Source organism: Gossypium raimondii, chromosome 9 (assembly GCF_025698545.1).
Source record: "Gossypium raimondii isolate GPD5lz chromosome 9, ASM2569854v1, whole genome shotgun sequence".
In the NCBI taxonomy this organism is placed as follows: Eukaryota; Viridiplantae; Streptophyta; class Magnoliopsida; order Malvales; family Malvaceae; genus Gossypium; species Gossypium raimondii.
The window spans coordinates 4,944,272-4,958,373 of NC_068573.1; the positions used below are offsets into that span (position 1 = coordinate 4,944,272).

The 14,102-nt window shown below is 29.6% G+C and overlaps 1 protein-coding gene across 4 annotated transcripts; it reads right to left on the bottom strand.

The window, feature by feature from the left end:
- Positions 1–297: 297 nt before the first annotated feature.
- Positions 298–6,595, bottom strand: LOC105798209 (wall-associated receptor kinase-like 6). 4 transcript variants are annotated; one of them, XM_052621351.1, is made up of 5 exons: positions 5,831–6,595; positions 4,377–4,402; positions 3,659–3,950; positions 1,924–2,094; positions 298–1,644 (listed from the first exon to the last, which is right to left on the bottom strand). In XM_052621351.1, exons 1-5 carry the CDS (start codon positions 6,516–6,518, stop codon positions 443–445), a joined length of 2,379 nt encoding a protein of 792 aa, XP_052477311.1. In that variant the 5' UTR covers positions 6,519–6,595; the 3' UTR covers positions 298–442. The 4 variants fall into 4 exon arrangements, with proteins under 4 accessions (XP_052477311.1, XP_052477309.1, XP_052477308.1 ...); XM_052621349.1 differs by having other exon boundaries at positions 3,659–4,102; positions 4,205–4,402; XM_052621348.1 differs by having other exon boundaries at positions 3,659–4,402.
- Between the last annotated feature and the right edge of the window lie 7,507 nt (positions 6,596–14,102).

Genomic DNA, 14,102 nt, shown 5'->3' on the forward strand with positions numbered 1-14,102 from the left:
GTTTATTTGTAGGGAAAATCTGAAAAAGAATATGATCAATCAGAGGGGTTCCGACAGGAGTTGAAATTGAAGGTTCGAGAGTTGTTGATAGAGTAGTAATGGCATCGGAGAAAAATGGCGATAAGGGTATCTTCAGATATCTGAAGAAGTTCAATAAAAGAAGGATGAAGAAGAGCAAAACGAGATGTGGATAATTAGGGTTACCTTTCTTTTGATTTATGGTATCCCTGTTTGGGGGCCTTTTTTATTAATGAATTCATCGACTTAGAAAAAAAAAAAAAAAGCCATGTCCAGAACTTGTATAATAAATACCTTCAAGAGGTCAAATAACATTGAGTGAAACAAGTATGAATTCTTGGGCGACCACAAGACCCCACCAATGTGACAAATAGAGAAGCCAAAGGTTATCAATCAAGAGAAATAGTTTCAGGAGTGTTGGAAACTAGAAAGATGAATTTAATGGAAAAGTTTCACTGTTGGATGTAATTGTCCTAGGCATTGAACTACTAGGATTGGACTCCCATGAATGGATTATGTCATCTATTTCATATTCTTCATCACCATGGTCTTCAATAATATTTCCACCTGAAGCTTTAATCAACTCCAGCTCCATTGCAACTTGTTTCATGGTGGGTCTTTTCTTTCCATTAAGATTCAAGCATCTTTTTGCTAGAAGAGCCACAACTATAATCTCCTGCTCTGGACCATCCTTTACTACCATTGGATCGAGAATGTTAAATAAGGAATTCTCTTGCATTGAATCCAAAAAATAAGATACCAAGCTTCTCACTGGCTCTGATTGTTCTGCGGAGATGGGTTTTTGTCCTGTTAAAAGCTCAATAAGAACAACTCCAAAGCTATAAACATCACTCTTCTCTGTAAATTGACTTGATCGAAAATATTCCGGATCCATGTATCCAAAAGTTCCTTGCACCCGAGTGGTTAGATGTGTTTGTTCAAGTGCAACTGATTTTGAAGTTCCAAAATCTGATACTTTTGCCCTATATTTATCATCCAAAAGTATGTTACTAGATTTGATGTCTCGATGATAAATAGGAGCAGAAGCAGCTGAATGCAAATAGAACAAGGCATTGGCAATTTCAATCGCAATTCGTAAACGCATTTCCCATGTCAATGGTAATTCTTCATTTTGGTTATGAATGAGATCGTATAATGTACCATTTGGGATGAACTCATACACCAATAGAGGAACTTCAGCTTCTAAACAACACCCTAAAAGCTTAACCACATTCCTGTGATTAATTTGAGATAAAATGATCACCTCGTTAATGAACTGTTCAACCTTCTTTTCATCAAATTTCTTTCCTTCCACCATTTTGGATTTCTTAATAGCCACAATGCTTCCATCTATTAGCATTCCTTTATAAACAGTCCCTTGACCTCCTTGACCAAGGATTCGATTCTCATTATAATGATTGGTCGCCTTTTCCATCTCTTTTGAAGTAAACAACTTAATTTTTTCAACATTACCTTCATTGCTAGACAAATGTTGTTGCAGTAACAAACCTCCATTCCTTTTGAAGTATTTCTGCTTCAGCATGATTTTTTGTTTTCTTTTGAGGACTTTGTACATACTCCATGTTGCGAGTAGTAGAAATAGTGTCCCAACACTAGTGCTGCAACCTACATAGATATAAGAAACATAGTTAAAAGGTAAATTTGAAAAATAAAGTACATGTTAAAAAACCATGAAAATGTTTCGATAAAGTTTTATTCAAATTTGATAGCCCAATGAAGAATGAGTGAACCTTATTGCACCATCCATTGTTTTGATATTGAACTTTTACAAATTTAATGATAAATAACTATTACTGCATCACACATTCAAAAGTAAATATATTATTGCTTAAACTAAAATAATTCAATAACCATAATGATTCCACTTTAAAAACAAATACGTACCTACAATAATGCTTGTAAAGATATGCTTTTTTTGAGTATGTATTTTGCGCTCACAACGAAATCCCGTACTATTGAATTCATAATGAGGAGGGCAAGACTTTGAGGAGCAATAGTTACTAGGGGTATTCAAACAAAGCATGCTGCAATACTTATAATTCTCACATTTCTCATCTGTCATTTATGAATTGAATAAAAAGATATTAGAATCATATAATTCGGTTAAAGTATTTGAAAGGTCTTTCTATTAAACGGATTTGATCAAATTAGTTTTTATATTATTAAATAGATCAATTTAGTCTTTATATTATTAAAAGAATAAAAAATTTAAATTATAACATTATTAACATTTACTACATAAAAGTATGATGAAAATTATTTTTCAATTTCAAACAAGATATTTCAAAAACTTTAAACATAATTAACTCTATTAAAAAGTAAATGAATTTTAAATAGTAAATGTTAAGTATATTCCAATTTAGCCTTATTTAATTTTTTTAATAGTAGATGGATTAATTTGATTAAGTCTTAGTGGGACTCTCAAGTATATTCATTCATATAATTCAATAGATATTAATTTAGTAATGCAAGCCAAAATAGAAGTTATTTTGATATATAATTTCATTTTCCTTTTGTTGGTTCAAATTATGTTTAGGAGTATTCCAATATGTATGTAGAACCATTATTTAGTTGATTGAGATTTAGTTGAATTAGCATTACTCTTAATTATTGTAACAGTTAAAACTAGTTGAAATGTGATTAAATGAGAAAGTTAAATACAATTATCAAAAACATAAAACAAATAAGTACAGTAGTTTTGTTTAAGAGGGATGGATAATTTTTAATATATATATGGACGGTTAATATTTTGACAATTCATTCATTGAATTTAATATTTTATTCATATAGATCGTGCATGTCAAATTTGATGTAAATTAAAATTTGCCAACCTTTGTTTTATGTAAAAAATATTCATCTATGAATATATTGAGTATAGTAGATCAATATGATAGAGATATCGGATGGGTTTGAAAATTTACATGCATGACAAGTACAATTATATTAATAAATTCAACGTTGGATTGTTAAAATATTAATCGTATAAAGAGATATGAAAGAGTGTAAAACTGAAGTTGTTTTAAAAAATTATGTAACAATTTATTTATTAAAAATGATATAAAAATAGGAGTTTGATTGAAATGGTAGAGTTAAGATATTAGTTATCATGGTGCCTTTGTTCAAATTTCATTACACTCATTTTCTAGATTTTACATAAATTATAAAATAACAAAATACTCTCATAATAATATTTGTTATTTGTTCTTGCATAAAAGTAAAAGATTTTCATAATTTCTCAATCGAGTTGAAACTCTATTGATGGGTGACACCAAATCAATTAACCTATTAAAGAATAGTACTATTTTAAGGCACACCCATGATGTGAGCGGAAAACATTATGTAATAAACATATTGAATTAAAGCTTATATAAGAATCAAATGAATCGTAATGATAAAGTTTAATTTTAAAATTTGTTGTGTGAAAGATTCAAATGTCACAATGTTAGATTTATTATGAATTTTATATAAAAATATATATAAAAAAAATAGAATACCCTTAAAATAATATAACTTAATTTGTATATAAAATATTTTAATAATTTTTCGATTGAAATATACCTATAAGCAAAGGTAATATAGATATAAGAAAAAAAAGTTCCAAAAAAAAATTAATTCGTACCTTGGCATGAACTCGAATAACCGAAATCTTCGCTGTAGCATACACATAGATGTTTAGAGCTCAACATCGACCAACAATATTGACCATCGGACGTACAATAAGTGTTCGAGCTATCATTCAAATGGCACTCTCCTAATATTGGTGTGCCCCATTGCAGCCGTGTTGGGACATAGGCCTTGTTACTTATACCAAACTTCAAATCATAGTCAATAGAAATCATGGAAGCAAACCCGCATGATCTTTTTCTCCTATAATCACTGCTACTCATGTTTACGTAGAATGAATTGAGACCCTGAGGAATCTTAACAAGACAACCATTAGTAGAGGAAGTCTCATTATTAATCCTACAGCTTGGTTGCAAACATCCACCTATAAGATTATATGTTTTGTTGAAAACAGTAACCATATTACCGCAACCTGAAGACCAAAATTTGTTGTAGGAATCTGAGTAGTAAAAAGGGGTGCCTGTTAGATTGAGACTCATCCCATTATGATGGTTTTTGCGACAATTAAAGTAAGTTATTGGATGGTTGATTGTGACAGTACCGTAAAAAAAATCAAAGGCTAGTATTTTTAGATTCGTGCCACTTATATTTAAGAAAGGCCCTTTTTTTCCATTGGTGGTTTTGTCGCAAATTACTTTAAACCAATCTTTGGGATCATCTTGGCCCTTCACTCTAAAGGGGTAGTTAAAAGTAACATTCCCACATGACTCTACCTTGTAGAAGTTGATGGATACGCATCCTGCAGGCTTAGCAAAAAGGAAGTAAATTGCAAAATCTACTAAATGTATATACATCTAATATTTGTAGAAAATAAAAGCAACGTGTCATTCAAAAAACAAAAAATATATAATTATCGAAGCTACATATGAAAAGTGTTACTCTTAATTAAGTTTATGTGTTATTTGTCACATTAAATTCAATAAAACTTTCTTATTATCAATATAAATTTTATGGTTGAATTTGATGTCATACAATATTTCTAATTAAAAATATGTTTAAGGGTGTAAAGCCCTCAAACTTTTTAAAAAAAGTAATTAAGTTTCTATTTTTGTTTTTGTACTCAATTAAATACTTGAATTGTCAAAATGCATCAAAAGGTCTTTTAACCATTAAAGTTAATTGACCCTAGTTTTTTTTTTCAGTTAAAACTACCATGTGTCATAACCATAGCGTGATATGTGACAAAGAATGATAAAAAATAAAATCAATTAAAGATATAAAAATTATTAAATTTTAATAAAAATATTTAAAAGTTATTAAAAATTAGAAAAATAAATTGTAAAAAATTGTAAAATTTTATAAAAATAATTAAAATTTATCAAATATATAGAAATATAGAAAAATCATATAATTTTATAAAGTCGTAAGAAAATTATAAAATGTAAAGAAATATAAAATTTTTCCAAAATTATAAAAACTATTGTATCTTGATTTTATAGCTATTAAATTTTAATAATTTTTATTTCTTTTATTGATTTTTATTTTTTATCATTTTTTACCACATGCCACGTCATGTTGTGACACATCATAGCTTAACTGAAAAAAGAAAAAGAAATTAGGGGTTATTAACTTTAACAGTCAAAGATTAAAGTTAACTGTCAAATGGCCTTTTTGATCCATTTTGATAGCTTAAAAGCTTAATTGCTTTTCTTTAAAAAGTTTTAATTACTTTTTACACCTTAAACTTTAAAAATACTTCCTTTTCTAAAAAAAAATTCCGAAGATATTTATCGCGGGTTTTCTTTTACATAATAATATTCTAAATATTAAATTCTTATACTAATGTATAATTCAACTTATGATCATTTCAAATTTTTTATGGAACTAATGATTCAATTTTCAAAATAAATGGACTTCATTTAAAACAAAATTGTGTAAATCATGAAATGAATGGAAACATAATAAAATGTAATAAAAATAAAATGGATAAAACGAACATGAAGCCAGCGGTGTCCTTAGTCCAACAAATTAGTAAACTACACCTTTCTGCCTCTCTCAAAAGAATTAATAATTTAACATAAACACTTTAACCCTTGAATAAATACGTAAATTTACATTTTTAAACTCCTCTAAAAAATTAATTTAATCTCATTTTAAGTATTAATTTAACTGAATTAAAAGAAGAAAAATGAAAGCCAAGCAATTGAAATGACAGCGCGTGACTGACCTCCTTCACCGCAATAGCTGGAATTCCAGTTGAGCACGGCGGGAACATGCGTGGTTCCTTTATTGATGCCACTGGGTAATGGGTAAGCATCACGGAAAGAGTACTTGCTAAAGATGAAAGCAGATGCGCATCCTTTGCTGTCAGGATACATGGCTCTCATTTTTACGGTATAGGAAGTGAGATTTGCAGTAATTTCAGTAAAGCAGCCAGATTCAGAAGCACCATCGTCACACCTTGGTTGACTGCAGCCGCCAAGTGAATCAGCTTCGCTACGTAAAATAGTAGCCAAATTACCGCATCCTACTGACCCGAAATAATTCATATCACTTGAGAAGAAAAATGGAGTGCCTGAGAGATTGACCCTAACACTAGCCTCGTTTATACGATTACAATTAATGTAAGTAACTGGATAGTTGATGAGAATGGCGTTTGAATATAAGGCTTTTCCAAGTACCTCTAGATCGATGCCATTTACGTTTATGAAAGGCTTGGTCCCATTGAGGGTTTGGTTGCAAGTTACACTAAACGAAGGATGAGTATAGCATCTGCTGTGGATTCCAAAAGGGGATGTAATTGTAATATTTCCACATACTTCTTTACCACAGGTAGGTTCTTGAAATTCTGCTGCTTGTAAAATAGGGCATAACAGGAAGAGGAAGAGGAAGTAAAGCGGTAAGTGAAAACCCATTAGCGTTGTTATTTTGTCTGAGGGAAATGAATGAAGATTTAGATAGGGTTACTGTAGAAGTCAGGTTTTAAAGAAACAAAAGCAGGGTTAAGTAGCACAACGAGATTGTAAATTATACTTCTTAAAGAAGCCCCACTACTGTTTTTCTTTTCTTTTTAAAATTAGCACCACTATGTCAAAATAAATTATAATTTTTTACGTCTAAACTTAGTAATATGATAAAAATATCTTTATTTATTTAAACTTCAAGTTTTAATATATTCTATATGTTTTATATTTATCTGGAGTTCTTTCCTATAAATATATTCATTTCTACCCCTACTACGTCAATCCAACGAGCCTTTACTCCATCTTTATTCGATCATGATGAAAATAAGACAAAATAAAAATATTCATATTAAATTTAAAGTTAATCAAATTCACCCCAATCAAGAAACACAACCAAGTATTGGACAAATGTGTGGCGAGACAAAATTTCTTCCGTCAATGTGCTGTTTCATTTTGTATCCCTCCACTCATTTCCTGGCAAGTGTATTAAAATTATTTTTAAAATGAAATTTGAAAGTAAAGGTTAAAAAATTAAATACAATTTAATAACTTCCAACACTTGTATCAAATTGTAGATATTAGATAAATTACACTTTATAAATGAAACTCCAAATATTAAATATTTAATAATATACTGCACATGTTACAATGCATTTAAGTGTGACCATTAAACATTAATCTGATACCATAATATATAACAAAGGTACTCATACTTTATAGCTCATCATTTTTAATGTTTGAGCTGTTTTATGGACACCATTTGGTCCGCAACATTTGAATACAGAGGTGATTAAACTATTGTATTTTTCGGTGACTTAATTATAAACAATTATAAATTATTAATTTTTATTATTCAATTATGAAAAGTTATAAAATGGTTATTTAATTATTCAATTTTATTTTATTTGTTATCAACTGACTAACATAAAAATAGAAACATTTAAAATTTAAGATAATAAAGCGATTAAACGAAAACAAAATTAAATAATTGAGTAACTATTTTATAACTTTTACATTGAGTAAATAAAAAGAAAAAAATTCCATAAGTGGATGACAACTAATCTACTTTCCCCATATTTTATGTTATATTTCACATGTAAAAGAATCTTATTTACTAAAACTTAAATTTTTGTCCTTCTCGATCCCTTCTAAAGGTGTAAATGAAATATTATTGATGCTTATAAAATTATTTAATTTCGACTAAAAACAAATTTTAATTCAATAATTATTGAATTGATCTCTGACCATCGATCCATTCAAATTACAAATATCCTATACATTTATCTGTGTTTAATAAACAAAAGAAACTCCAAAGACAAGAATATTAAATATTTAATAATATACTCCACATCTTACAATGCATTTAATTAATAGTACAGACAAAGGTACTCCCACTTTATAGTTCATCATTTTTAATGTTTCAGCCGTTTTTCTGGACTACTCGACCAACACGATTTGATCGGCAACAAGTGAATATATTATGGATAAAGTATCATATTTAGTTACTTATTATGAAAGCCTATTTTAGTTATTTAATTATTATTAACTTTTGTTTATCACTTAATTATGAAAAAGTTATAAAACGATTATTCAACTATTTAATTTTATTTTTTGTCACCAACTAACTAATATAAAAATAGAAACACTAAAAAATTTAAGATAATTAGGTGATCAAATAAAGACAAAATTAAATAGTTGAATGACCATTTTGTAACTTTTATTAAATTGGGTGAAAAGAAATAAAAGACAAGATTACTTGAGTATGATTCTGAAAAAAATTCGAATTCAACTCGGTAATTATTGAACTGAGCTCAAGCTATCGATCAAGTCAAATTCAAGCTTAGTAATACTTGACTTGAAGTGCTTGCAAGTCTTAACGAGTTTTTCATATTTTTTATATTATTAAGTTACTTAGTTTCCCTTAATTATTGAGCCGAGCTCAAGTATAAAAATTGATAAACGAGTTTAATCGAGCTCGAATTCAAGTAACTCGATTATTTCTCAAGTGAGCTCGAACTTAAAAACAAATGTTCAATTAAACTCAAACCAAATATTGAATTTCAAAATTTAAATCAAGCTTAGTAATATTCAAGCTCGGCTCGATTATGCGACTACCCTCTACAAACTAATCAGTATAGCAAGTATCTGGCCCCGTAAAATGTGCAATGCACCTCATTTGGATAAACTAACATATTAATAAATTTCATAATTTTAAAGATAGGTAATCTTAAATGAATAGTATATAAAATGTTAGTAAACAACTAATTTGGATTTGCATGCGATTCACTAGTTATTTTTGTGTATTAATAATGTCATGTTTTTATAATATATTGTAAGTTTCAAATATTGTCAACATTAAAAGTTAATTTTAAAAATATATTTTAAGTTTAAAAATTATTAAATATATATACTAGTGTCTATTTTCCTTATAATTTGTATTCCTAATAGTTTATTTAACTCAATTATAGGTCGAATTATACTTAATCTTAATTTTGTATTTTTATTGTATATTTATATATGCATGCATATTTCAATATATGCACATTTAGAGCTGCATATCACGAGAAAAACTAATGTAAAATAAAGTACATTTATACATGTATAATCTTGTATTCATGTAAAAATAATATGCTGAAAATAAAATAAGTCCAAATGCATCGATATTATGAACAATAAATATAAATGTTTTTAAAATTAATGAATGAATTAAATATAGCAACATTGTATTTCTTAAAGTAACATGTATTGTTAATATTGTGTTATCTCGTATTTAATAATTACATGGTGTCCATTTTAGGTTTTATATTAAATAAAATTAAAAATTATAGCGAGGAGGATGCTGGGTATATTAACAAAATATATAAAAATATTTATTCCGATTCTGTTGCTACACTTTTATAAGAAAATTGCCTTGAATTAATTTTTTAATATAGTTAGCAGTTATACGTGGTAGATTTTTATTATGACAAATGACAGTTTATAAGTTATACCACATAAAATTTATTTCCGGTTTTGTAATATCATATTGCTATAGTGTATAATAATAATAATAATTAGATAAAAAATATAATAGCCCATTTTCAGTGAAGTTGGAATAGTAGTTTCGGGACCACAAATTCGAGTCCGGAAGAAAAATTATTTTAATATTATTTCATGGTCTGCGTTGTGATTGAAATATCGCATGAAAATTAAGTAAAGAAATTTTATCGGTTGCATGTCTAATTAGATGAAAATGACCAAATTGCATAAAATACAAAAGTTGAGTTCTAGTAGCTATATGTATCAAATAACTATGGAATTCAAAGTTTGAGGTCCTTATCTGGAAAATAGGCCATTAAGAGGAGTTAGTAGATAAGTATGGTTAGTCATCATTAGAAAATTTAATAAAGAAAAGGACTAAATTGGAAAGTAAAAGATAAAAATATGATAAATAATAAAATAAAAGAAAATATCATCATATTATCATCTTTCCTAAATTAAAAAGATGGAAACCTTGCCATGGAAACCTAAGCTCAAGCCAAGTTATTTTGCTTAATTAGGTAAGTATTCTTAACCCGCTTTTAATGATTGTTATATTTTCGAGATCGTAATAGATTAATCTAGCTATCTCGGAATTAATTTGTAAAGTTATCAAAGTATTAAGGTTTTACTATGGATGAGTATGTATGAATTATGAAGTTTTATGGTAGAAAATGAAAGGTTGTTGATAGATAAACAACTTTTGTAAAGAGAAATTTGATGAAATTATGATTTAGGGACTAAATTGAAAAGATGTAAAAGTTATGGAAAAATTCTAAATTTTGTGAAATACATAGGTTGATAATGTTACATGTAAAAATAGATTAGGCTTGGAATAAGGATTAAATTGTATGAATTTTATTTTCCGAGCCTAGGGACGAAATTAGAATTAATTAAAAGTAAATTTTATTAAATTGATGTTAAATTCATTCGTATAGATCCGGATAGATCAAATACGAAGTTAGATCGTGGAAAAGAAAAAGTATTGGATTAGTAGACAACAAATCAACGTGCAACTGTCAAGGTAAGTTCGTGTAACTAAATTGTATATCTATATGTTTAAATTAAATGTTGTGTATGTGGATGGTGTAATTGCCAAGTATGAAATTTGTATAAATTGTTATGTGTATTTATTAATCACATAACTAACAATGACCGACAAGTATTAAGTCTCATTTGAATAAATGAAATTCGATGGTTATGGGTTTTCCGATTGGCTGTGATCCTGTATGTGTTACAGACACACCATAGCTCTTACGAGCGTCCCAATATTTGGCTCTCACGAGCTTCCCGTTATAGCTCTTCGGAGCATCCCGATTGGTTGTGATCCTGCATGTGTTTTAGATACACCGCAACTCTTATGAGCGTCCCGATATATGGCTCTCCAGAGCTTCCCGTTATATGGTTCTTGCGAGCTTCCTGTTATGGCTCTTATGAGCTTCTCGATAATTAGCTCTTCAGAGCTTCCCGGTAACTGGATCTTTTGAGCTTCCCGTTATACGGCTCGACAGAGCTTCCCGTTTATGTGCTCGTATGAGCATTCCTGAATATGAATTGACGAATTACAGTTTTGTACACTTTATGCATGTACTACCTGTGTATCCATCGATATTTTAAATGATTCAACGGGCAAAATCCTGACATGAGAAAATATGAGTTCGAAATGAATCATTACTTGTATATACATGAAACACATGGAAATTTGATATTTGATGAACTCATACATTTTTCTTGGTATTCATGTGAAATACATGACTAGCATGTTTTATGAGGTTATGTGTTTAGGCTATTAGTCAAATTTCTTTGGATGTATTTTGTATGCTTACCTTAAATCTAAATAAATGGTAAGTTAATTTCCGTTATACAAACTTACTAAGTATTAAGTGCTTACTCTGTTTCATTTCCTCTGTTTTATAGTAATTTGGAAGCTCAATTTGGTTGGAAGCTGGTTGGAGCAACATTACACCATTCTTCGGCTTAGTTTGGTATAAATAGCAAATTACTTTTGGTTATAATGGCATGTATAGGGTAATTTGGCCAATGTTGGCTTAAAAGTATTTTATTGTAAATAGCCATTGGAATGGCTTGAGTTAGGTATATTTGATATGTATATATGTGTGGCTTATCATGTTTGTTTTGCTGATATGGTTATGAATGGATAATTTATGAGTATGTTGATGAATGGTTTGAAATAACATGATTGGAGAAATATGCATATATGTTTATATGGTCATTTAGGTAAGATTGAATACTTAGGCATATGGGGTGTTATGATATGTATTAAACTTGGTTTTGGCTTGAGTTAGATGTACTGTATTGGTTGGTGAAAGTGTTAAAGTGTTAATGGAGGTGGAAGACAAATTGGGTGAGAAAAGTGGCCTTAGAAATGGTCTATTTTCGTCCACACGGGCAGAGACACGGGCATGTGTCTCAGCCGTGTGTGATACACGGCCTAGCACATAGGCGTGTAGTTTGGTCGTGTGTCCCCTACATCTTAAAAATTGAGAAACAGAATGCTCAAAATATTCACACAGCCTAGCACACGGGCGTGTGGCTTGGTCGTGTGACCCAAATCAGAGAGCACCCTAAATTGGTCACGGGATGGGACACGGCCGTGTGCCCTACTTCGAATGCCCACACGGCCTAGCCACAGGGGCGTGAGTCCCCTGCACCTAGGCAAAAATTTTAAAGTTTCGCGAAAAATTCTCTAAGCTCTCGGTTTAGTCCCGATTTGTTTCTAATGTGTAGTTTGGACTTCGAGGGCTCAAGTTAGGGACAATTTGATTGGTTTTGATTTGATTTCTGACATGGATGCTAAATGAAATGAAATGTTTGTATTTGATCTGTAAGTTTCGGTAATGCTCCATAACCCTGTTTCAACAACAGATATGGGTTAGGGATGTTACAAAAGATGAGTACTTCATAGTAATAAATAATTTAAATTCAAAAGTAAAAAAATATTGTAATTGACATGTAACATACAAAAATTTTTTTAATGAAAGATATAAATAAATTTTATAATTATAATTGTAAAAAATTATATAACTTATTAATCAAATAAAAAATTTATATAACATACAAGAACGGGCTTAACCTCTTCCAACAGTATCATCTCCAAGATTTGAGCATGTGCTCTCTCTTTCAAATTGCAAAAGACTTTACCACTACTCCCAACACTTATTGATAGCATATAAATTTTTTTTTTATATATTTGTATGATGAAAAGTAATTTGAAAATACATGAAATTAATTAATTTTCATCATAAAATATTATAATTGTAATGCCCAAAAATTTTAGTGGTCATAGTTGTTAGATTCTATCGTTAGCAAGTATTTATTTCAATGGTTAGAGGCTCTAGTTATGTGTTAGGGTCTTGGGTTTAAATCTCAATTCAATCGTTTTTGTTCATAGGCCTATCGATTTAAAATAAAATATATTTTGTTGTCAAAATAATTTTGGAATTGATTTTAAATGAGTTTGTTTTAAAAAATATATAATAATAAAATCAAGTAGTTAATTTAAAATGTATTATCTTTTGGGTTTGTTTTGAAGTAAGCAAAACAAGGTATTTAGTTTATGTTGTGCTTATCCATTCCATTTTTTTTTTTAAATTAAATTCATTTTATTTTTGTTTTATTTATTTTGTAAAGAAACCCAAATCCACGTTCCCACTTCTGTTATCTCCCTAACCCACAATTTCAAATCCAAAATATTGTTTTTTTTTATGCTTTCATCTTTTCTTTTATTCTTTCATTTTTGTTTTGGGAATATTCTTTAAACGCTGGGCTGCTGTTAATTTTTGAAGCAATAGTTGTACAATAGGCAGTGGGTGGCCCTCCAACAATTTAAAATTTTCTTAGTAGTTGTTTGTTACATGGTAAGTGTGTGGTTGTGTTATGAAGTATTGTTTAGTTTGATTAGGATCGATTATTAGTTACGTTTTCACGAATCGTTATTGAAACTGGTTGTGTTAATTATCAATGTAGGTTCTAGGATTACTTGTGTTGAATCAGCATCAGAAAATAACCAGGTGTGTAACGAGAAACTCGAAAAACAATGAATGGTGAAAGCTAAAATTGGGCACTATTGACGTCACACGGCCGTGTGGTAGCCCGTGTGTGACAAACGGCCGTGTGACAGACCATGTGCTGGACTATGTGTGACACACGGTCTAGGCTATTTTAGACCGTATGGACCACACTGGCGTGTGTGGGCCGTGTGCCAGGTCGTATGGGCCAAAAATTCAAAATTTCTCCCTAGGGCCGGATACGTCGTCCCGATCGACTGTGGGCCTTCGGTGGGATCGGTATGTGATTAGATATAATAGAAAACATGAAATTTGATCATCTGTTATAATAAATTCTGACACATGCAAGTGTATCTGAGCTGTCATATGATAGTTTCAACTAAGAGTAATGTTATATACGTATATGATTTGTATTTGAAATGTTTTGCATGATTTCTGCTTTGATTATATCTGATTCTGGGGTGGGATATATTATGTGGAGGAAATGTTT

Bases quoted from the DNA above. Each gene is read 5' to 3' on its own strand.
- LOC105798209 (XM_052621348.1), bottom strand. From the start codon at position 6,518: ATGGGTTTTCACTTACCGCTTTACTTCCTCTTCCTCTTCCTGTTATGC. The intron at 2,095-3,658 runs GTACGAATTAAT...CATAAATGACAG, and splicing joins TTATTCGAGTTCATGCCAAG to ATGAGAAATGTGAGAATTAT. The intron at 1,645-1,923 runs GTACGTATTTGT...ATATCTATGTAG, and splicing joins CTTTACAAGCATTATTGTAG to GTTGCAGCACTAGTGTTGGG.